The sequence below is a fragment of the Cyanistes caeruleus genome, chromosome Z (assembly GCF_971803275.1).
Source record: "Cyanistes caeruleus chromosome Z, bCyaCae1.hap1.1, whole genome shotgun sequence".
NCBI lineage: Eukaryota > Metazoa > Chordata > Aves > Passeriformes > Paridae > Cyanistes > Cyanistes caeruleus.
The window spans coordinates 49,508,698-49,533,756 of record NC_141732.1 but is presented as its reverse complement, the minus strand read 5'-3'; the positions used below and the strand labels follow the sequence as shown (position 1 = coordinate 49,533,756).

At 39.2% G+C, this 25,059-nt stretch overlaps 1 protein-coding gene across 2 annotated transcripts in view; it reads right to left on the bottom strand.

Moving 5' to 3' along the window:
* The window catches only part of FREM1 (FRAS1 related extracellular matrix 1), a 63,170-nt gene extending 38,333 nt beyond the window's left edge, over nucleotides 1-24,837 (bottom strand). Inside the window, exons 1-14 of one of the 2 annotated variants that reach the window (XM_023943444.2) lie at nucleotides 24,567-24,837; nucleotides 19,197-19,728; nucleotides 13,924-14,018; nucleotides 12,618-12,919; nucleotides 11,958-12,154; nucleotides 10,960-11,283; nucleotides 9,442-9,550; nucleotides 7,372-7,503; nucleotides 5,460-5,804; nucleotides 4,605-4,747; nucleotides 3,860-4,056; nucleotides 2,642-2,732; nucleotides 1,450-1,617; nucleotides 712-920 (exon numbers count right to left, since the gene is read on the bottom strand). In XM_023943444.2, coding sequence (XP_023799212.2) covers nucleotides 712-920; nucleotides 1,450-1,617; nucleotides 2,642-2,732; nucleotides 3,860-4,056; nucleotides 4,605-4,747; nucleotides 5,460-5,804; nucleotides 7,372-7,503; nucleotides 9,442-9,550; nucleotides 10,960-11,283; nucleotides 11,958-12,154; nucleotides 12,618-12,919; nucleotides 13,924-14,018; nucleotides 19,197-19,427 — 2,543 coding nt within the window. In that variant the 5' untranslated portion in view covers nucleotides 19,428-19,728; nucleotides 24,567-24,837. The remainder of the gene's footprint in view (nucleotides 1-711; nucleotides 921-1,449; nucleotides 1,618-2,641; nucleotides 2,733-3,859; nucleotides 4,057-4,604; nucleotides 4,748-5,459; nucleotides 5,805-7,371; nucleotides 7,504-9,441; nucleotides 9,551-10,959; nucleotides 11,284-11,957; nucleotides 12,155-12,617; nucleotides 12,920-13,923; nucleotides 14,019-19,196; nucleotides 19,729-24,566) is intronic. The other variant, XM_086867615.1, reaches the window with a different exon arrangement.
* Between the last annotated feature and the right edge of the window lie 222 nt (nucleotides 24,838-25,059).

Below are 25,059 nucleotides of genomic sequence, written 5' to 3'. Positions count from 1 at the left end.
CCCTACAACGTGTGTCCCTCCTCGTATAAAAGCTTCTCCCTGTGTAAGGGTGTCCAACTTAACAGTGCTGATTCAGCATCAGAGTTCCCCAAAAGGGCTTTTGGGGTATCTTAAAAGAAGAAACTCCCCAAAGTAAACCATTCAGCAGTCAGAAAAAAGGTTTCCCTAAGGCTTGTGAGGTTCTCTGGCTGCTTGTGAGGTGTTCACCAAACACGTACGTCACCATGGTAAGTGCCTACTTTCTAACACATGGAAATAGAGCCAGGGAGCTCTAACTCTGCATGAATGTGTCATGTCTTGTTCTTGCCACAACTAGAAAAGCAAAATTTTCATCTCTATACTAATTAATTTTAACAAAAGTTTTCTTGTAAACTAACCAAGCTTAATAAACATACAACTTCCTTAAAAGAAAATAGCTGGCAACCTTCTTCACAGGAACTGCATGGCTGAATACAAAACTAGTTTCCTCACCAGTGCCTTATAGAGAAACCTATCTCTAGCAGGCATGCTGATTCCCATTTCCTGGCCACACAACAGCTCATTTCACGGTGACATTGCAATCCCAAAGCTCAGACAGCTATCTTGTCCTGGAGCAGCTCTGCCAGAGTTGTGGTGAATATTGCTAGCCTCTGCACCCTGCACCACTTAAGGGTTCAGCTCATTCAGCTGAGAGCCTCAGCCACCACAAAAGACAGCCACTACTCTTCTAACCTGACTGCCAGGGTACACAGGTCCTCATAGGAAAGCCTGTCCCCTCCTTTCATGGGAATGTCATCCAGCTCCACTACCCCATGCTGCGGCTGCCTCTGCAGGAGCAGGAAGAGATGCTCCCGTTTCGTGTCTGCGTCAGAGATGAGAATGTGTCCTTCTGTAATAGGGGTCATGCCACCCTCTTCCACTCTCAAATGGGTTGTAAAGACCTGCAGGGAGAAAAAATGCTGAGCTGTCTGTGCTGTTGCAGCCCTAAACATATATCAAACAGGGTTATTCTCATTTGTTCTGCTATAGGGATGTGTAATATCTTTTAAAAAATGCCAAAGGATATACTCTTTTCTGCTGTGCTAGAAAAAGCTAAGGAAATTACTAACAACCAATAATACATGCATCCTAGTTCTTGTCCCACTCCTGGAGGATTCTGACCTCCATAGGCAATTAGCAACACAAAATATACGGATGCAGTTTTGCTGACCAAGATGTAACATATGTGTTTTTGTATAGATACATAGATGCCAAAGGTAATCTCAGTTTAGCACAGAAAAACCCATTGCACACCCACCAGACTTTACCTTATACTTCTATCCCAATGCAAGCTGTGTGCAAAACTCTGAAACCCTGATCCCATGGAAAATTCATTTTTTATCTCAGTAAAACCAGAACATTTCTCTGCATTTCTGTTTTTTCCCAAAGAAATTTCCAAGTCCTTCCTTCTCACTTTCACCACCACCCTACCTCTGGGGCCTGATTGTCCACAGGAAGAATTGTAATATTGAAGCAGATCCCATACAAAGTGCCTCCATGCTGATTGCTGACAGAAAAAATAAACTGGACTTGCTGAGGTTCAGGTCCAATGTCCTGCAGGGGTGGCATGTAAGCAACTTTCATATAGTTCACAGCATGCTACAAAAAGAGAAGAGGGGTGCATGTAAGAGGAGATAATGGGGATATCCATAATCCATCATATTAGGGATCTTTATCATCCCCTGTTCAGGTGTTATCCAGCCACCAAAATAAATTCCAGAAATTTTGCATGTACTCGTTAGCTACTAGCCATACCTTGATTAAATGCTTCATTAGGTACAAATTAGGTAAATACAAGTTCAAATACTCAAACCTGTAGCAAAAATTCCAGATACAGCTTAGAGGCGGTAGCAGAGGTGATAGCCTGTACTTCTTTATGGATCCCTTTAAAAATGCTGGTCTAAGGACCTTTTCTAACTGTGGCATTAAAATACATGATTCATAAAAGCTAACACCTCCCACAGCAGCTGAATTTGCCCTCATCAATGTGAATATTAACTGCATGTCCTGTGTTTCATGGTGAGGACAGGCCAGTGATAGGAACATCAAAATCTTGCATCCAGATACCCATCCATATAAGGCATACAATTTAGGATCTGTAGGGTCAGAGATCTCATTATGGTACTGCAGTGATCATTATGCAACTTTAGCCATACGTCAAGATATAAAACAGGACACTTTAGTATTTGTCAAACTACAAAAGCATAAAAACTTAACTACAAAATCCTGAAAAAAATTCTGTTCTGGCCTGTTCCATCCTATAATACATCTTCTGGTGGAGACACTGAAATGAAGCAGGAAGCCATTTAAGGTCTCATTTCCTCATTTTGTGTACTTTTTCATTCCTCCTACATCATGTGTACCCAAATTCAGCCTACCCAAGCAACTGTAGCCCCTGCTGGTTTTAGGATATTTGTATTAACATATTGCAAATCTGAAGCATGATACAAATTTGTTTTAAAATCTGGTATTGGAATAGCAGAGTTTTGAGCTTTGTAAACTGAGCTTGTGATAGTACTGCTGCTCAGTTTTCACTTCTTGTTTTCCTGTCAAATAAAATGTTACACTTGTAACATTTGAAAATGGTTTAGAACTCATTATGGTATCAGATAACATAACAAACCTGAGTAAATGACTGCAGTGCAAGAGCAGCAGGATCCTTGACCAATTTGGGGATGGTGTCCACCATAAATAGCTTCCCAGCATCTGAGTAGCTACACAAAAACATGTGTCACATCTTAGCTAGCAGTAGCAAAGAACAAGAAAAATAGCCACATAGCTCAATCTTGCATTTCAAATTACCTTCGCATTTCTGACTGCATTGAAAGGAAAAACATTTTCCTTTCTTCCATCCTTGTTATCCCTTTAAACATTACCACAGAAAACTGACCAAAAGTGGTCATGAAAAATTTTCTCCTAATTTACAAGCAAGCTCTGGAATTGCTGCAACTTCGTCTCTACATATCTCTACATATTCCAGATACCATTTACGCCACCTGCATTTATTTTTAAGTAAGAAAATTAATTACTTATGGTTATAAATTTATAATATATTGCATCTTATAAACTCTGAAATTAACCAGTTCTCAGCACCTCAGCTATCCAGCAGCAGTAACCAGCAAACTAGATAATCATGTGGCTATTTAATTGATTAGGGAAACAGCCTTCTCCCCCAGCTACATAATGATCCTTTGCTGCTTGAGGTCAAAATTGGAAGTGTTGATTTTCAGCTTAAACCATACAGTATCTGGATTTCAAACTTTTCATTTAGGAAATCATTGCTGATGCTGTAATGAGATTACAACACCAGTGATGTAAACTTCTACTACACCCGTTCATTCCATACCTCCCTTGCTCCCACAGCATGCTCTGCCTGTTTTCTGCTCTGCCTCTTCCTAGTCCACAATCAGCAGTGCCTGATACATATTCTTGAAAAAGTTGCAGCACCTCCTCTCCTCAGTCTGGGCAGGCACAGGTCAACCCCATTCTAACACTTAGAAGAGGTACTGTGACTTGTGCTTGAGGCTGCATGGGATCCCACGAGTCAGTGTAAAATGCATGTGAAACAAAAGGAAATATTTCACAAGATTTCTTGCTTCTTATTTCTTGTTCAACTATGCATTACCTATTTTTTATTACTCTGTGTATTATTACCCTGTTCCTTCAGGCTCTGGCTTACCCTTAATCATCAACAGGAGAGCTGCATCTAGCTATTGTCACCTGCACTTTCAACAAACAGATAAAGAACTTGAGGCACAAGTATGTTACTGCCACTGAGGTTGCTCCTCTTACATGGGTTGTTCCCCTGTCCCACATGGAAGGTGTGTCAGGTTGCACCTACCCATGGCTGCAAGAGAAAAATGGGGAAGTGGTTATGTTGTATGTGAGCTCCCTGTCTTGCTCTTCCACATCTGTGAAGTGGAGATGTTTCTTAGTGAGGTGGGAAATCTCAGTCTCCTTAACAACCAGGTGACGGGTTGCTCCAGGAACTTCTCTGGGTAGCTGGTCATCCACAGGGATAATGTGAACCATCATCACCTGGAATTGGGGAGACAGTAGAACCGTCAGCCATTCCTCTCAGTAAGAGAGCAGCTGTGAACCAACATGCACCCAGAAGTGGATCACTGGACTATGAGATACAAGATGTGGCTGTCAGGCCATGTCATCATCACATCAGTAGCAGAGGCATATCACAGTTAAGGGCAAAGCTTTTAATCTTAGAAGTTTCCCTTCAAATGCAAAGTTAAATTCAGTATGTTGGACTCTTGCATGAGAAAAATAGTCTATTCTCAGTTGACTTTAGGAGAGTTGTTTAATTTGTTTGTACTGTCTCTAAGTACAATTTGTTTTCAATGTTTCATTTTGTAGTATAGGAAATAGTCTTTTCTACGAGCTTGTCTCTATTCAGCCAGGGAGAGAACAACCCCACAAGAACAAGAAATAGCCCTGAAGAATACTGTTTGTGGTGATGACTATCATCAGAAAAAAACTACACCAGTTTTATTTGAAAACCTGTCAGAACCTGTAACGTATCAGCCATTTGAAGAAAAAAATCAGGAGACTGCAAAGATGTTTCCATTTCATACCTGTGGCTCTGAGAGATTTGGAGGGTCATGGCTATCACATAGCACAAACTCAAGGGAATCTTCAAACACTTCTCCTCCCAAATGACGATAATAAATTATGCCATTAAATAGATCCCTCTGAAGAAAACTGTTGACAGAATACCCTGTTGAAATGAAGAATACATCTTCCATTGAACACTCCATTTATACTACAATACTACAGTACAATTCAATACTACAATAAAGTTATGCTTTAGCTGTGCAACTGAGGAAGAATAATGTCCTCTTTTCCACCCTAAGTGAATTAAGTCCTTTGAAATGTTACTCATTGTCTTCCACATTCTCTGAAGATCACCAACAACTTCTTTTTTGTGTCACTTAAAGATCATTCAAAAAATGAAGCAACATAGCAAACAGGCTGAAAGCCCTGTTCAGAAGAGAATTTGCAGGACTAGTAGCCCCTGCAGCCTAGCAGAGGAATTTCTGGGTTGTTGCACAGGAGAGCTTTCTCATCATTACATTACATGATTACATTTCTCATCATTACATGCACAATTAGCATCATGTATTAACTCTGAATTTGTCACAGTGCATGTAAACTAACTCCTGGCTAGCCCAACACATTTTCTAGATAAAAGTACTGGAAAGGAAAATAGACTCAGAATGGAAGAATTTCAGGATAAATTATGGACGAAGGGACAGTTATCCTAGTGCAGAGACCAACATTAGTGATGTGGTTTTACACTACAATGAAAGAAGTCCAAAACTGCCATTTTTTGTCCTGAGCCAAAATAACATGTCTAACTGTAACATTTACTGTATTTTTAAAAGAAGGGGGACAAAGAAAAGTGTGCTTTTGTGGATGTGTTTCTTTACCTATTAAGTTTGGTCCTGGTTTCTTCATGATTTCTCCAGCCTGTGATGGCTTGGTAATATTGAATAGTATGTAGTCGTCACTGGAATCCATGTCTGAAGCATGAAGCATGGAGCTCTGAATCAGCATTGTCTGTCCCTCGTGAACTTCAATGACCACATTGCTGATCAGAAATGGAGGGCTATCATCTTTTGGGAGGATATTTATCGGAAACTTATGTCGAATACTGTGGGGGCCATCAAAGATTCTAAATACCACAAAGTCTTTAGTAGAATCACTGTCATCGTGATGGTAATGAACAACCCCAGCCTGAATGTCAGAGACGGTGAACAGGAATCCTTTCTGTCCTGTCAAAATAGTGGAAGAAAACACATCAAAAATGTGTGGTTCAGCCCAGAAAAGTAAATTTCCAGGTTGTGAGGGGGAGAGATGAACAACATATTGCTAACTAGATAAATCAAATGTAACTCCATCTAGGAAAATAAAAAAATTGTAGGAGTTGGAATAGCTAATAAGAATGCAAAATTTGCAACTGTGAAACCAGAGAAAATCCTCCAAATCTCACTAAAGGTAACTAGAGACACCAAAGATTTTTTTTAACTCTGGTTGTTTCCACTTTAATTTCAATGTCTACTTTCTTATCAGACCATTTTACATGCATTTTAAGCATCAAAGAATATAGTATTTATAGTTAAAGTTCAGGATTGTGTTGCAAGTAAAATATAATGACGTGGGGATTTTGGTGTATTGATATTATTGTCTCTAATAAGACAGGTTTATACCTCTGCTTCACTAGAAATGTTATGTATACAGACAAATATACAGGCAAGTTAAATAATTCAAGAATTGCAAGCTGGCACTAAAAGGTATGATCTCCTCAGAGCCACCAAGTAAAGAAACCAAGCATTTCTCTAAGGTTTTACAAAAAGAAGACAATTGCCAAAAATTGTGGTGATGTTTTCCTTGGCATGTACCTATGCGGACAGACAAAAGAGAATAAGGTGCAGTCACTGGAGACAAAATATCCACCTCTGGTTGGTGCATGGTCATCTTAGAATCCCTCAAGCTCAGTATGGAAGGGCAGGACTGCCACCAGGAGATGGGCCCTGACTGGCTGCACAGTCTCCCTAACACTTCAGTCTCTGGGGCTGAACCCACCCAGCACTGCTGACTCCACGCTGTTCCTGTCTGTTGCTTGGCAGCAGGATGATCTTGCAGACACTGGACTACTTGTCAGGAGTTTCCTGAATTTAAGTTTACTTCTGAATAGTTTTTATATTTGCTAGATTCAAAACGCTAACTTTCCTTTTATTTAAATAGTTTCTTTATGTCTTTAGGTTATCCATTTTACATAAACACATTCAGCTATCAAAAATCTCAGCATCGATATTGGCAGCATGTTCCCACTCTGCCAAGAGCAGAGTGATTGCCATTACACAACCTTTTTCCCAAGCACTGAGACCCCTTGTATGCTGCAGAGCAAAACTAATAATATTGATAATGCAGAAGGCTAATGAGTTAGAAGTCTAATTTAATTTCCACTTCTTGAAATAAACCTTAAAGCTGCTGGTAGCAACTATATCCGAAGGTTGTCTGTATTTGCCAGTAAATCAAAATCACTTGGCATTCCTTAACATCTGCAAACAAAAATGTAAGAACTAAAAATGTATTGACTGTGTTCCTCCTAAACCATGTTTCTCAATGAAAGCATAGCTGATCTCTTTAAAATTTTGCCTTTGGAGTATAAACATGCATTAGGAAAGTAAAGGTTTAAATACTGATTTTTTGAACATTCCTGTTTTAGTACCCATGTCTAGCATGGTTGTAGCAGAAGAAGGCGGTCAGCAGAGGGAGCAGAGCTGCTGTTTTATCATTGAGGAGATTTTTCCAGTCTCTGGAGTTGAAATTACCTACCTCTCACTGACAGCCGCCCATGCTGTAAGCCATCAACTGTGACCAAGCGAACGTTTTGGATGTCATCATTGTCCACAATTTGGAACTGTTGCCATGTGATGGGTCGGGATTGTCCCTCTAGGAGGTTGAGGCCTGCAAAGAGCAGAGACTTACGCCACTGTCAGCATCTAATACTTCTGAAGTTGTTTCCAACCAGGAAAGAAAAACCCAGAATGTTTAATTCTATCTACATATCTCCATGTGAAAGGCATTCCAGTGGAGGTTTAGATTGGATATTAGGAAATATTTCTACATTCAAAGAGTGATTAACTTTGGAACAAGCTTGCCAGGGCAGTAGTTGAGTCACCATCACTGGAAATGTTCAAAAAACAGGTAGACATGGCACTTCATGATATAGTTTAGTGGTCGTGGTGGTATTCAGATGAAGATCATTTTGGAGGTTCTTTTCAGCCTTAATACTTCTATAATGCTAAGATTCTAAGGCCACCTTAAAGTCTGATAACAGCTTCAGACACACCTGAATCTGTTCACTGTCTTCAAGGAATCTTTTTCAGAGAAATAAGCAATTCCAATATTGCAGAATGCACCTAGTGCAGGTAGCTTCATGTCCAAATTGCACATTGTGCCCTGGCTAGAAGGAAATAGCTGGAGCCCCAGGCAGAGAATCACGAATGTGCACAGACCCTTTGTCTAAAAAAGGGTATGGGGTGTGGCTAGTCACCCAGAGACTGCAGGAGCCCACGAGCAACAAGAACAAATGTCACCTCTGGAACAAGTACACACAGACTGGGATATAAAACTCAGGGATTCCTTTGTTCAGGGTCTCTCCCTGGAGATGCCCAGTTTGAGCTGCTTTTGTGTCGCTGCACCACAGTTAAATTACATAAAGGAAACAGAGAGCTAGGATTCTGGTATGGGAAACCCAGACTGAACCAGTAACGGAAAGTTGTCTGTTAGTGTGTGTGTGTGGTGAGTGCAGGAAGTCAAGCAGGACATCCATCAGGTCACTGGAGCCACCTGCTGTGAATGGCTTCAGTCCCAGCAGAGAAAGTCAGGTGGTGCAATTGAGCCTCACAGAGAGGGGCATCCGAAAGGTCAGGCAGGAAAGTTCCCTTGGCAGCTGGTTTCCAGTTTTCTGATAATCTAATGAGGCATATTTCTGGACACTTGCACCGGCAGGAGCATTGCACTTGAAATCTCACAATGTCTGAAACTGGGCATTTAGATTCTTTAGTGAGTTTGCAGATAAAAACATATATTGAGGAAACTTCCTTACAGAGGAAAATTCCTGACAGTGTTCCTTCTTACTTAGACAGTCATTTCAGGCAAGATTTCTCTGGAAGACATGAGGTATCTTCTTCTCAGCCCCTTTCCTTTTCTACTGTAGGAAAACTGCACTTTCCCTAGTGTTAACTTCTTGATCTTATATATTTTCCTTTTGATGATCAATGCATTCTAGATGAGAGAATCTGATCCCTTTCCAGAGCAGGCATTATAAATCTGTTTGAATCAGACTTAACCCTGTAAAGTTTCCAGACTTTAAATGGCTGGTAGTATAGCTTGCCCTTTTCCCTAGTCGTTCATTTTTTTCACACTTCCATTTTAAACAGCAACAAGACATGTGGTCTTTCCCACATGCTACCCTACTATTCCTGTTCCATCATATATTTGCCATTAATATTCATACTTCTTAATGTACAATTAATTCTTCTAGAAAATAGTATAAATATTATATATAATTATATCTTTTTCAATTTTATTATAGATTTTATATTTTATATCTACAAATAGATAAAAATTATATAAATATGTATAAATGCTGTATAAATAAATCCTGATTTTCCTGTAGCTCCATTTTTTCTTTATTTTTCATTCCAGTTAAGACATTAGATCTTTTTCAAGTTGTTGTAGCATGGTCCCTCCAAAATCAATATAGGGGAAAAATAGCTCTTTCAGTTTAATGATCCTTAGACTCCAGGTGTAAATCTGAATTTCAGAGCTTTGTCAAATGTCTGTGTCAAAAATGTTATTAATTCCAAAGCAAAATGAATTCAGCTTAAGAAATCTCACCTGTATTCCATGAAACACGAGGGGCATTCGTATCTGTTGTTCTGATAGAAAGATGCACAGCGATTGGTAAACTCCTTTCAAAGTACAAGTCATGCACCTCAAATTCCACCTGTTGTGAAAATAGATAAACTGCTTGTTGAAAACTGGAAACCAAATGTAGTTAAAATAGACAAAGTGCAGTCTCTCCTGAGAGATCTTACAGGCATCTGATAATATGTTAATTTAAAAAAAGCCCTTGATTTGGCTTCTAATAAGAGCCATGGAAGTTCTGCACAAAACTGAGTATCTGCATTCTTTACTCTTTGCAGTTAATTTTGTGAAACGTAGTTTGTAGTGCGTGTAATTTTCATTTTATTTGAGGAACAGTTAAATCATCAAATAATATAGAGCTTTTTTTAACTAGTAGTAATAAGAAGTTGTAGAAGACATTTCCTGCTCTTCTAAGAGGTGTAGGACCAAAAATAGATTTGACAGAAAATATATGCACTGGTACAGAAAAAAAAAAATTAAATTAAATTTAAAAAAAAAAAGAAAAAAATCAAACTCTTGAGTTGTCAGGCTCCAGAGCTGTCAAATTCTTGAATCAAATCTGCAATCAAACAATGCTGAAAGCAGAACGGAAATGAGGCACTTAAGGAGTAGATATTTTGGTAGGATGTCTTGTCCTCATATTAAGGAAACAGGGAAAGGAGGTTATTGTGACAGCCAAGAAAAGAAAAAGCAAGAGAACTTTTGTCAGCAACAATTGCCAGTTACTGTTGCTGTTGCTCTGCTTTCCAGACAACCCTTTCCTTAGCTTACCTTGCTCTCATTTTCTGTTCCTTCAGTTTTATTATTTTATTACCAACCATTTTGCTTTGATTGAATAATTCCTTGAGTACCTTATCAGAGAGTTATTTCATAACTTACTCAAGAGCCTGCAGACAGAAGCCTGATCTCATTCATCATTTGCATCATGCTCTCTGTGTTAGTGACCTGCTTTTACTACTCCCAGCAGGAACTGTTGGGAACCCCTTTTTGTTATCCCTAAACCACCATTATCACAGCAGGTAGGCTGTAAGGCCAAATAGTAATCCTGGCCTTTAACTGGTCCATCTTTCATGACTTTAAATATGTCATCTCTGCACAGGTCACAGGGATCAGTAACAACACCATGCAGGGATAAAAGCTGCGTGGAAAAGGCACGACTGATCTTTCCAAAGGCTCTGGGGTAGACATACAAGCACTATTCCTCTTATTAAAAAAAAAATCCAGTTTAGATATTTCTCTGAGGGAGTAAAAGGTTTTCAGTACAAAGAAATTCTTATGTAGTGAGCAATAAACATCTATTTTGTGTTAGTCAAGATGATGTGTCATAGTAGAAAGTGGCAAAAGATTTTACTTCTGCTCCTGTATTGCATATAGCTTTTAAAACTTTTTTCCCTGAAAAATATCCATTACATATGATTACATTTATTTCCTTTTTACTTACTCTTAGGGAGGTGAAAACCAGCAAATGTTCACACATCTCACTGTTACCTCATAATTCCTCCTCTCCGTGTGGCTGTTATTTGGAGGCTGATAAGCAATGAGCATGTCACTGAGATCCTTCCACGTGAAGGAGCCAACAGGTTTTGTGTGGTCAGAGAGGTGAGTGATAAAGCCCTGTGGAGGTGGCTTGGTAATGTTGAATATAAGAAGGGACTTTGGAGTTTCATTGTCTTCGGCATCAATGGTTGTGGTTGTAATAGGGGTTAAAATAAACTGATCTACTTCCAGGATGAACTTTGCCATTGGGGTAGCTTTGGGTATTTGGTTGGGAACAGCACCTCTAATCCGAACAGGGAGCCATGCATATTCTGTCTGCAACAGGAAAAAAAATTAGACAACTGAAAAGGCAAAGTAAAGTGCAAAAATAAATTCAATTTCTTTTAGCTTCACATAGCAAATCAGGGTACAAGTTAAAGCAATAATTATTTTGAAAATAAAAGTTGAAATATTTTAATTAGAAAATGCCTAGAGTAAATATTGAGACATCAAGAATATGACTTTCAGGTTCACTAGTCTTATTTGTGTCCGTAATTTTGGGCTGAAATTACTTACTTAATTTGATGTAAGTTTAATGAATAACCTTATCTGACAGAAACATGCACAAGCTGTTAATTATTATTAACTGAATATGTTCACAGAGCTCTTAACTTATTAATTACTGTACATGTTGAAGTCAGTGCAGATCATGCTGTATAAAAGTTGTGGAATTATGCCAGAATTAATTTTTCTCTCAGGATAAACTACTTACATCTGACAGTAATCAACCAGAGGTGCTTCTCTGTATCCATAATGGTCTAATCATAGACCACTGCCATGGAGATAATGCCTTTCATTAGCTTAGCTGGCAAAGTTCTAAGAACTGAAAAACTTAAAAGGCTCCCTATCTCTCTTCAAGTGTGACAAGGAGCAAAAATTTTATTAAAAAAGAAACAACAACAAAACCACAGGATGACAATCAGACATTATAAACTTGCATAAAAATCTACCTTGTGCAGAGTTTTGCTTCTGCTGTCTGAGAGATCCAACCTCACGGGGATGTAATCAGTGTCAGGTGAGGGGGGGTAGAGGTGTTGATACTGAATTCCCATCCCCAGAAATTCTTCACAGCTCATCTTTTTGTTGTTAATAACTCCTAGTCCCAGTGTACAGCTCCCATTTTTGCAGTGTTGGCCCAGGCTGCGCTCTGTAACCCAACATAGTGAAACTGTTACCGAAGCAGAAACCAACCAGGGAACCAGCCCATGCAGCTAAAGTAACCCTGAGAGAGGCTCCTTTCCTGACTTAATTTCTCCTACAGGGTTTTGTTTCCAGCTGACATCTTCCAACTCCATCCTCCCTTGGTGTCTTGGTTAGGTGCTGTCTCCAGCAACTACTTGTGCTGTTTCTATTGAGTCTTGGCACTGTCACATTGGTCCACATGTCTAGGAGCCAGAAACAGAATCCAGTCAAGGAATTATTGACCCAGATCTGTGATCTGCATGGCGCCTCACAAAATCGTCATGTCCCTTTCGTGCTCACGATAGCTCATTAAACTTCACATGACCTTCTCACTGTTACACAGCAGGACTGAAACAACCCACTGCTGCAGACATGATCTGCTGCATCTCTTCAAATGTGCTAAGGGAAACAACAAAAGCATGTCATACTAGTACCAGGGAAGAAGCCCCGTGGCTGATCTCCACGAAACTGCTCTTGCCGCACTTTCCGGGCAATAAGCTGGCCATGAGCAGGCAGGTGAGTTTCTGAAGAGATTATGGAAATGGAGCAATCCAGGTTTATCTTTCTGTCATAATCAAAGGTGAGGATATTCTTGTCAATCACCCTAGAGAGACCGTAGTATTCAGGGACCTCCAAAGCATGGGAGCGCATTTTTATGATGTTACAGTCTGGCTCAAGTAACTGTACATGAAGGGTGAATGTTTCTACAAATGTTTCCGTTTCTGTAAACCTGCAAGTGAAAGAACAAAATTAGTTATGTATCAATCCGTCTTCTTCTTCCAATTCATCGCTTGTGATTGTCCTCCTTTTCTAAACTGAATTACTTGAACCCCTTTCTCTCCTGTGTGCTCAAGCCTTGAATCACCATAATCCAGACCCTGCTACCCAAATCCTCCTATTTATAAGTGGGGTGTCTATGTGAAGGAAGAGGTTACTCGCTGTCTATGTATGAGAGTGTCTGTCCCTATCATCAGGGCAGTGGAGAACATGCAGTAGCCTGAAAGAGATACCTTAGGTTTCAGCTTTCGTATTTTCCAACTTCTGTACTGCATTAGTACATAGCTCTGAACTTCATATAAAGTGTTAGCAAGTTCTCTTCACAGCTAAATTAGACAAAATAATCCTTTTCCAGCCTGAGAGCCAAGGATACTGTTGCAGCTCCAGGCCCAAGAAGTATAAACAGGAAAACTGAGAAGAGCAACCTGGCAGGTTGGGACCTGAAGCTGTAACTGGATAATTAACCCCAACATGCAAATGAACCAAAACTTATAAAAGTGTGAAAATTCATGACTAAGAATCCACCTTGAGTCCATCTTGGGTCCATCTTAGGTGTAGCTTTGGTCAGGCTCTTGTGCTGACCGAGGCATATCCTTCGAAGGCCTGTTTTAATAAATACCTACTTTATTCTTTTAACACTGTCTAGCCTCTGTTCCAGGTAGCCTCACAGGGCATCAAAAGTACTACTGTCCCTTTCCTTAGCATAGTGAAAAATCACTGGTTTTGTGTAATAAGCCAGCAATACATACTACATGTCAAATGAGCATATCTGCAATATACTGTGAGAATTTTTTCTATAAACAGATGGTCACTTGTTGACTAGTGATGCAGCTACTGGATCTAAGTAGTTACAACATGTACAGCAGAACATGCTTTAACTGTGAAAAATTGCTTGCTCTTCCTAAGGTCAGCTGGGCTCCTGGTAACAGTGAAGTGTGACCTGCTTCTGCTGCTTACCTGTACAGCCTAAGCATGACCATGTCTTCATCTAAAATTGGACATCCATTGTGGGTATATTTGACTTCATTAGGAAGGAAGTGACAGTCAAAAACCTAAGAAGGAGAAAGAACAGACTGGCACCATGCTGCCAAAGATGTTAACTTCACATCATCTGTTCCACTTCTCTCTGAGTGCCTGGAATACATCAGACTGAGAAAATTCTTAATATTTAGTTCTTTCTATGAATAGATATTCACCTGTGCTGTAATCTCCCAGTGAGGGTCAGAGCAACTGGTTAAACATGGGGCTGCCAGCACTCCACAATTAGAAGGGCAAAGGTCACATGTGATTGTTTCAGGCTGCCAAGTCCCTCCCAGGTACAACAAATAGTTTGACCTCACCTTCTTTACCACTGCAGCCTCTGGAGTTAAGGGTGCAGATATATCCAGCAGTGAATACAACTGCAGTGCTGCTGAAAAGCCAGCCATTACAGCATTGGAATTTGAGATTTATTGACTTTTAAAGTTGCTCATGACAGTAGCTTGATTATATAGTAAATCTTGCTTTATGGCCCCTACTACTGTACCACAAAAGTACAACACAGTGAAATTTTTCTGTTAGAAACCTCACTAGCTCAGAGCTGTTCCTAGTTTTTGTGATACTGACTTTGTACCAGGAGCTCTTTTCTAGATCAGACATTATCTCTGTGTCATATAAACATCCAGCCCCAAAATCAGTGTAATCCACAGCACACAAGCAAGAAGATACCTTTATTTCCCTACCAGCTAATTCAAAATAGACTAATTCTTACAACACAGCTGATGCAGGCAAAATTTGTAAGTCTATCTGGCCACAGTTGAACCATCTAAGGCAGACACTTCTTTCAGGCAGATTGATTTATTTAATGGTTGGTTGGCTTGTGAAAGCAAGGCAATGAGGAAGAATTTATGCCTGACATAAATAGAATAAAGATTGCTTTGACACACCCCTTCTTTGGAAAAGGGATTTGGATTCTGAGGCATACAATTTTTGGGTTCTCAAATACTGCAGTGTGCAAGACTGGGAATTTTAATTCCCATGCAGTATTGTTTCTTTACTGAAACACCACCTGAAAGCTCCTAGCATTGATAAGACTATGTCTGTGTTATCCTTGTGATAACAGGGAGTCCCTACTCAGTCCATGGAGGATGAAAGATAGTCATATTTCATATCTACAGAGAGAAAATGGCATATTCTGGCCAGCAAGAAATCAAAATCACTGCATTTCCTAAGCATTTCACTATGAATATAAATGTATTTGGTTATATAGATTTCCACAGAGTAACATGAAATCTGTCCAACATTCACTAACAGATCTAATGAGGCCATAACTAACAGAAATTAATATATGTACATGATGTACATGGCTGACTGACTAGCCACATTTTTTTTTTTAAAAAAAAAAAAGAAGAGGTAATTTCTTAATGACAGTAATTTTTTTAAATATGACAAAAAATGATGCCTTGCATGAATTGCCTTTGTTTCCACAACCACTTTAGATGATGGTGAAATGGCTGAGGGACTTTAACAAGGTTCTAAAATGTTGGCTGAAAGCATAGCTCATAGGGAAAATCTTTGGATGCTCTGACTTTCAGTGCAAAATTTATGTAATAATTTAATTCTAAATTAATTGTTAATGCATAGTTAAATGAAGCACCTCATGACCACCTTGTGGATTTACACTAAAGGACATAAGAATTATTGAACTTTGTTTATTTCCAGCCATTACACAGAGGAGAGCTTACATCCTTCTATAATGGAAGAGTAGAGTTTCTCAGCTTTCATTATTAGTGAAAGGGTCTACTTCCAGTGAAGCTATTTTCAGATGCTCAAGCAATGTGATAACTTTTCTATATTCCTAGGCATTTTAAAATTTCTTGCCTGATTTTAACTTTCATCAAGAAGTGCCTTGTACAAAGTCTATCCTTTTTGCTTTTTTTTTTTTTTCTTTTAAGTAATGAGTTAGTTGATTTTCTGACATATATATATGGATTAACTTCTTGGAATAATCTGTGGTGTTATGGAAAATGTGCTTAGTTTTATTTGTTGGGACTGCTTAGAAAGGAAGGACAAGAGAAATTTGTTGAAAACAAAATTACTCCCATATGATGAAAGTTTTGATTATGTTGTGGCTGTTCTGATGCATATTATTTTCAAATTTCTTAGAAATATGTGCTCTGCTTTTTTTTTTTCAATCAAAAACAACAAATATGTCTTTTTCTTAATATCCTTATTATTATTATTATTATTATTATTATTATTATTAGCCTAATATCCTTTCCTTCTTAGTACAAACAAACATAAAGGAATGTGATATTTAAGTAATCAATTGGAGAGTTTTATATGATATTCTACCAAAACTGAAAATAAAATTAAATAGTTATGTGGTATGTTATCTTAAAGAAAAAAATAAGCATATTACATACAAAACCCATTCATACGGTAGTTTCAGAAACATAATGTTGTACACTGAAACTAAGATTCTTCACTGACATAAATCAGTGTAGAGCTCTCAAAGTCAATAGGATTTTGGTTGGATAAGGGTGCTGTGAGGGCCAAGTCCAAAGGGATTACAGAAGTCCAGATAAAAACATCTGAGCCCTTCCCTTGGCCGCTGATGGAGTCACTCCATCACAGAAAGACAATGGGTTGGCCAGGCAGCACCAGCCATTGGTGAAGCCATGCTGCCTATCTCAATTCCACTCCTTGTCCTCCATGTGCCTTAGCACAGCTTCTAGGAGGATCTCTTCCCTGATTTTCCCATGCAAAGAGTGGACGCTGATGGGTCAATTGCCAGGAAAGATCTACCTGTTTTAAGGAGGGTTGCTGTATGGATGTAAGGATGGTCCCTTTTCCCAGTCTGGAAACTGGGATTTCACCTGACTGCCATGACTTTTCAAGCATCACTGAATGTGGCTTCACAACTACATCAAACAGTTCCCTAAGGACTTTGGGCTGCATCTCACTGAATCCAATCATATCAAAGAATTAATGTTCTTAATTTTAAGACATCATTAGTTCCACATCTTAACTGGTAACATGGGATTGGAAAATTTAGAACCTTTCCACAAAGGTTTGTTACCACTGACTGACAGGGAGTCTACATGTGCATTGAGACGCAATCTGCTTTGCAAAAAGAAACATCTGGTTTATATTTCCTGATATTTTTTCCTTTTGTATAAACAGGCAACTCTAATTGTCTATAAATTCAGTGGGTAAGACAAAGGAAATATCTAAATATTTTCCTAATTACTGTCAAGCTTTGTTTTTTTTCCACTTCAACTGCTTTTCAATTACAATTTATAATTAAATTGTCATACATTCCTAGAATATTACTGACTTTAATGGTAGTAAACCAGATCACACCAGAGAAATTTTCTGGCTGCAGAATTTCCTGTAGAAAGATCATGAGTGGCACAAGGAGATCTGGACTCTGGCACCTTGTTTCAGGAATGGTGAAAGCTCAGGCACCACTAGCAGTCACGGCCTCTCTCCAGCCAGGTGCCCTAGGGCCACCTGTGCAGCAGAGCTCTTCCCTCTGCATGAGTCCCTGCAGCTTCCACACTCTGTTAATAACTCTAATAATGAATCTGTGCCTGGACACATATTCAGGGCCATGAAAGAGCAGGTGCTTAACAGAAGTGGGGCTGGGAGAGGAGAAGTTGTTTGGAAAATAAGGTGCAGCAAATGCACACATCTCCTGGGATCTCTTGAAAAGGGCTTCTAGCTATGTGCTTGAAGCATATTGGGTTGCACAGGACAAAGTGGCTATTTCAGAATACCTGGGCACATAGAGGCCACAGAAGAAGTTGAAAGCAATGCTACTCCTCAGCCAGAAAAATTGCCTACAGAAGAGGTTCTCCATAGTTTTCACATGTAAGTCCCTCATTTTCTCCTCCTTTTTAGATCGGATATTATGAAAAAATTCTTTACTGAAAAGTTGGTCAGGCATTAAAAGAGGTGCCCCAAGGAAGTGGTGGAATAATCCCCATACCTGGAAACATTCAATAGTTGTATATATGTAGGTCTTAGGGATATAGTTTTAGCACCTGGCAGTGCTGAGTTAATGGTTGGACTCCATGTCCTTTGATGTCTTTCCAGACTTAATGATTCTATGTTTGTATGAGTCAAGGACCATACTGGGGAAGCAGAGGTGGGGACTATGGTCAGCGTCCCTGTGCTGGCAGGAAGCAAGCCCTGGGTAGTTTCAGCAGATGCACTACACTATTTGGGGCAATTCTCTAGAGAAGATCACACATTGTCCTGCCCATCACCTCCTGTTTTCCCCGGTATTTCTCTCCTCCTTAGGAAGGCTGAAGGCTTAGGAAGCAATAGCTGATTCAGCTGAAGTACTTGTCAGTGGTTTGCAAAAATAATACTGATGACCAAGACAGAAGTTTTGAAACATCCATTGAGACTGGTAGCTCCTTCATTTATCTTCACAGAAGACACCAAAAACCCCAGAAAGGAAGTTAAAAATTATATTCATATACAAACACACAAAAGTGTATGCTGTGGCACAAACCAGAATTTTTCAAAACCCCAAAACCTGTTTGGTTATAAATCATTAAAACCAGATATCTTCTGCCTATAACATTACATCTTCATGACAGCTACTTTCAACTCCTTCCTGCTATAACTCAGGTGGGGCAATTTGTAAAGCAGTTGAGTAGAAGAATGGTAATATGTGAAATATATTTCATTAATCCTACAAGCTTGACATTTGAACAGAAAACAGGGGAGTTTTAATGTATTTGCCATCTGCTAACAATTTGGCTGTTGCAGAGCAGAACAAATAATGCTGTACACAATGCACTTATTGTATGTGATTATTTTTTTCTTAATTGCTCCTTAAGTAGTGGCTCCGTGACTAAAATTCAAAATGCTGTAGTGGGCTGTGCATTACTGAAGGGGCACTGGTTACCCTCATGTGAGAAAAATAAGCAGCTGAGAGACTGGAGGTTACCTCCTAACTGGAAGTTTTGAAATACCCATTCTTCACTTGTGAAGGGAGACTCTGACCAGACTCACTTCTGTGCACTTCTGCTAGTGAGCTCAGCTTTTGGATTTTAGGGTTTCAGCTCTCTGCCAGCTGTCTACTTAAGCAAAAGCCTGAATCTCACACAGCGTTCATTTTCATGCCTTTTAATCACTACCTAAAAGAAGAACAAAAATCAATAAAGCAGCTCATTTCAGTTTCTCTCAGACCTGCACACACTTACACTCAAAGCAGCAAAACAGAGCCCAAATACCTGTGGAGTAAGTTTCCCAACCCTCTGTGTTATTGGCTCATTAATCACAACTTCTACTTTGCAGACATCCTTCTCTCTGGGGATGGAGAACTTGAGGTCTTCCTCTGACAGGAAGACAGACTGTCCCTTCATCACTTTCATCCCAAGGTTCACACTAATAAAGGAGGAGCACACAACTCTAAACACAACTGGCAGCAGCAGAAACAATGAGCTTTGCTCAAATGGCTTCATATTATAAGGGGGTGCCAGCCTTTTTCACCACTGAAAAAATTTCTTAACAGTAAATTTCTTAAAAGGAGTCTTCTTCCTCCACCAGCAGATTTTTGCCATATAATGAAGGCATTATTATTCACAAGCAAAAATGTATGACATGTTTTCTATTAACAGGCTCTCCTTGACTGAAGGGCAAGGCAGATTTGGGCAGTTATGGGGCAGACATTTACAAAATATCCTTATGTTTTTATAAAATTCATTGGTCAAGCCTGACAAAATGATGAATATGTTCTCAAAGTCCTTTCAAGGCTTGTTAATCCTGGAAAAAAAAATAAAGAGAAAGAAAATTGCTATAAGGCATTGGGCAACTATAGGGATAAAAACATAACAACAAGCATATTCAAAATACTTTCACCATTTCTGACAATTGCAGTTCATTTCAAGCAGTAGATTGACTTCACCTTTGAAAACCATTCAGTGCACACATGCTAAGAAAATAGCAGACAATCCCAAAATCTGAGAAAAATTCAATGGAAATAAAGAAAAGATAATACAGTACAAATCATGGAAGTTTCTCATGCCCCTAGTTAATCTTTCATGTTTATTACCTCATAAGAAAAGAATATTTATTCTGTCATAAAACAAGCACTACTGAAATCCTTTTAAAAGCCCTATTTCTACAACCCTCCAAAGTAACTGAAGCTACAACCCAAAGGATAGGAAGTGATATTATTTAATGAAATTTGGAAGAACATAAGAATTCCAAGGCAGTACAGTGTCAACATTCCTTTAATTTCTGTAAATTTTTAATTCCCTGGCTACATATTTGCCGCAACCTTATGACCAACAGTGAACTTTCCTGAAAATGAATTTAAAAATAAATCCTTGTATGTCTCTATTTTCTTTGTTGTTGTTAGCAGGTAAGTGTTCACTGTTTTTGGCAGAATGACCTTTTGAGCAGCCTTTAACTGAACACACATTTTAAATTTCACCCAGTTTTAAATTTCACTGAAAAACAACCGGCAGTTCAGAAATTTTGTAAAATTATTCACTTCCTAAAGTTAAACAAGACAGATCCCCTCACTTCACCACCTATTTAAGACTGATGACATTGAGACTCACATATATGTAAAGTTAGATGTATGTTGACTATGTAGTCTTGAACAAAAAATTTTAACCCCAATTTTCTAAGTATTTATCTGAAAGTCTTTCCATTTTGGTTTAAAATATTGAAGTCATACCAGTCTGAAGAAAATCTGAGAGAAAATGTAGAATTCTACTGGTGGAAAAGGAATGGAATCCATGGTAGAATCCATGGCAGAACCATGGTAGGATCCATTATTTTCAGATAAGAAAATAATTAGAAATTTTAGGTTCAGACTAGGACCCAGAAAAGTGCTAAGAGGCAGTATATGACACTGACACATAGACCTGGTGGTTTACATCTCATGACAATGCCACTAACTCTTTGCTACATAATAGCAAGCTGAGACATAGATTTATAGTGCAAAATAGCTTTATTCACTGGCATTTTCTTACACAGCACCTCATCAGAAATTATTAAAAGCCTGGATAGTTTTGACTTTCTCCCCTCTATTGTGGATAGCTATCATAAAACTATGTTAAAGTTGAGAGATAGCTTCATCACCAGTCTGAAAATGGCATTCATGCAGAGGCATCTGCATTTTGACTCTGCTACAGCCCAGGTTCATCTGTTTCTGGTGCCTGCCCCATAAATTTCAGCATGCAGTACAGCTGTAAACCTCTGGTGCAGGCAGTGGTTTCTACGTTGCCTTTTCTTACCCTGCATAAAAAACCAGAACATGAAGTCTACAAGAGGAATCAGGAGAATTTTGATCAATTTTATGGTGGATGTATGAGACATTCTCTGCTACAAATTTGGTCCTGTTGTCACTGTGTGTGACAGTCTTGCTTTGACCACTTTAATTTGCAAATACAGCTCCTATATCACTATATGTTTGCCCCATATGTTCCAGGAGCTGGCCTCTACTTGAATGCTCTAGGACTGTCTCCTGAGGTGGCCAAGTGAAGATCTTGGGAAGTATAACCTCACTTTCCCAATTACTTATACAATGGCAAGAGATTCTTTCAGCACATAATGACAATAAAAATGAGAAAGTTTCGTGGAGACATCCTCCCCAACATCGTCAACATCCTCCCTATCTGTGAAGAAGGTCATTACCTCAATCAAGTTGTGTGTGCTACATGGTACTTTATTGATTGACAGTGTCCTGCTCTTCAACAGATATACAACTGCTGGTGATGCCACTGTCACATCTTGTGGCTGTTCTGGACTTCCTTGCAATCTCCTTACTTCTCTGCCCTTAATATCACAGCTGGGCCTGATCCACCTCTCCTATCCCTTGCCATGTTACCTGTGTCACATGGACATACAACTAAGGGACTGCTTAATTCCAAATGCATCACAATATTTCAGATATATTTAGTGGCCTAATGAAATAATGGTATTCATGAGCAACACAGAAAGAGTATCAGCATTCTGAAATTAAGCTGTTTCCTCATCAGCTTTCTGAGGGTCTGTCTATATGACAAAACAACTGAAACAACAGAACAACTCCAGGCTCACTGTGCGAGTACAAGCTCACAGAAAGCTACCAGCTTTTGTCCCAGAAGTGAAACAGTCATGTCAGTTCAGTGATCTATCATATACTAGTTGTTATCCCTCAGTGGGATGAAGCACAGGAGAAGCCAACACATCTGGATTTGTTCAGCCTGAAGAAGAGAGGCTTTATTGCTTATTTTTAGACTTCTAACAGAAGAGCGCCTGGAGCATGAGACATACAAACCTACTAAAATAGCAAGGTTTATTTAATAAACTACTAATCAAGGCCTGAGTTGCTTGATGTAACTTTGAAGCCAGATTTGCCATAAAACTGTCTTTTCTTGGAGAAAGAGGTGGGTGCAAATACCTGCAGAGGGTCTAAATCATGTGCTGACTCTAAGCTGAAAAGACAGAGCCATCTGACTGCTGGGATCTAAATTAATTACCTGGTGTATTTTTGCAAGACACAGCGTGATACCCTGCCACCTGTCCAGTAATTCCCCTGAGATCCAATAGAAACCCATACTGATATGGAAAATGTGGCAACAAGCAGAGAGACCTCCTTTCCCATAATTAGAGGCGGATTAGACAAGCTGGCTCTGAGATTTGGAAGCCTGGAAGATAAGTCAGGAAGATGTGCCCAAGGCATTGAACAAGACAACCTGACATTTGGCAGGGGGAACTCCAAGGACCTACTCATCTGCTGGCAACTCCTGCCCACTCATCAGACGAGCCTGGGGGGAAGGCAGAGGGAGAAGGGGCCTCTGAAGAGGCAGTGAATGCAACTCTGTAGAGTTGACAGAGGGCCATAACAAACTGGGGACAATGTGGAGGAGGGTTTCTGTTAAAAATTTCCTCCAAGTGACAGAACTGGCTTCCCCCTCAGGGCTGCTGGTGCACATGTGAGAAATTATGCAATGGTTTAATTACAAACACAACAATTAGAGAGGCTGATTCTGAGCAGAGCTACATTGATGTAAGTAAAAGATTAATCCAAATTATTTAGACAGTTATCTACTAATACAAATCAACTGAAAATAAAATCTGAAACAGCACTAGTAAGTCTCAGCTTTAATACCTATAACTTGACTAAAATACCTGTAATCACAGCTGACCTTGAGCCAAGTCTCAATGATACCCAAAGCCTTCATGGGGATTTGGATGAGACTTCAAGACTTTCTCTGTATGTGACAAAATCTCTGGTTGCCTGGGATATTTCCCTGAGCAGATGGATCAAAATTGCCCTATTCTTTTGCAAAGCTGGAAGGGGATAATGGAGAATGATTGTTGTGGGTTTGAAGTTGGATTGATTTGTTTTAATGAATGCCAGAAAATTTTGCAAGAAACAGAAAGAACATGCAAATTTTTTTAAGGACATTTTCAAAGAAAACAAGTAAGAGCATTCCATGATTTCTAGGAAATTAGGTGAATATTATTACAGCAATTAAAATCTAGTCCAGAGAATTGAAAGGATCATGAACTATTAAATTAGAGGGTTATCACTCCACAATGTGTACTCAACACATGCACCCCTTGGGCTGTTTGCTGTTTAATGGTTTTATTCCATGCACTACAAGCAAGGATCATGGGTCACCAAGGAGCTAGGTATTTGGCAGGGTGTTTGCTGAGTTAAGGAATGGCAGATAACACCCTGTGAGTAGTTACACCTTGGACACGTGCCAACAGCAGAGATGCATTTTGCCTGAGGTAAAGTGCAATCCTGGGTTAGCTGGGACTGTGACTAGTAGAATTCTCTAACTAGAAAACACATAATTTGCAATATCCCCTTTTTATAAACATTTGAAGAAACAGTGTGTAATAATCTGCAGAATTTGTTGGAATGCCTCAGCAAAACTCAGTGAAAGCAACTTATTTCTAAAAGGTCATGGTTCCAGATAAATACATAGAAATCAGCAGGAAATGTAAAACCTTTGTAAGCACACATGTGTTAAGGAACACACACAAGATTTATTCATACATGTGACTAATAAAACGCTGCCTAGTTTAGATGAACTGAATCAGCTGTCTCAATGAACATGAAAATGTAAAAATGCTGACAGACCTCTACTGCAAAATAAGTCTACAATTTTAAAACATGCATTTTAAAAACACGTTATCCCAGCTAAATTAAATATATCCTTTTTAATTACTTACTAGCATCAAAAGTTCTTAGCATATATTTCAGTGCTTTTTTTATCACAATTTTTCTAGTTTGTCTCATTAATAAGACAGTTCCAAGAAGAGAAATCTTATTTATTTCTTCCAAGTTTTAAAGCCACAAAGTTTTATTAGATCTGTTGGAAAAAAGCCAGCACAGTTGAGAAATCCGTAACGACTTGAATATTAGGATAAAGTTGTTTGGAATCCAAACTTTCCAGTTAATTTCTACTAAACCACTGGCAAAACCCAGTGCCTCGAAGTTAGAACTGAGCTTTCATCCATCTCGAGCTCAAAAATTACTGTCTGGCTGCAACATCCAGCAACAAACTGAACTCTGCAAGCTGTTAAGCACTATTACAACCACAAACACAACAGCATTCAGTGTGTACACCAAACTTGAATAAGATACTTACAGGTAGCAGTGTTTTCTGCTGCAGGCTGAACATGAGATCATACTAGAAAAAGAGGGAAAATGTATGTCACTGACCCAGTAATTTCTGTTTTAAAAGGCTGGCAGAGAAAGATATCCAATGAGTGAGCGACAGAAAGAAAGCAGAGAGGGGGAGGGGAGTGAGATAGATGAAATTCCAGTCTTTCTGGTCAGCTTGGCAGTAGTTTTCTCTGCACTAAAAATCCACAATAAACACTCCTTGCTTGCAAGACTGCTCCTGACTGCAGAGTCGCAAATTACAAATACTTTTGGGCTCTGTATGATAAGAGCACTCAGAGATGCCTGGTAGTGTTTATATTCAGTAATGCTTCCCTGCTAGCCAGCCCCAGATCTTCCCTTCCCCTTCTGCCGGCTAAGTCTGCTGGGACTAAAAATCAAGCTGCTGTTACTAAGGTTTGTTCTTTTTTCTTTTTTTTTTTGTCCCCACTTTTGCTAGTTTATTTCCTTTGGAAGAT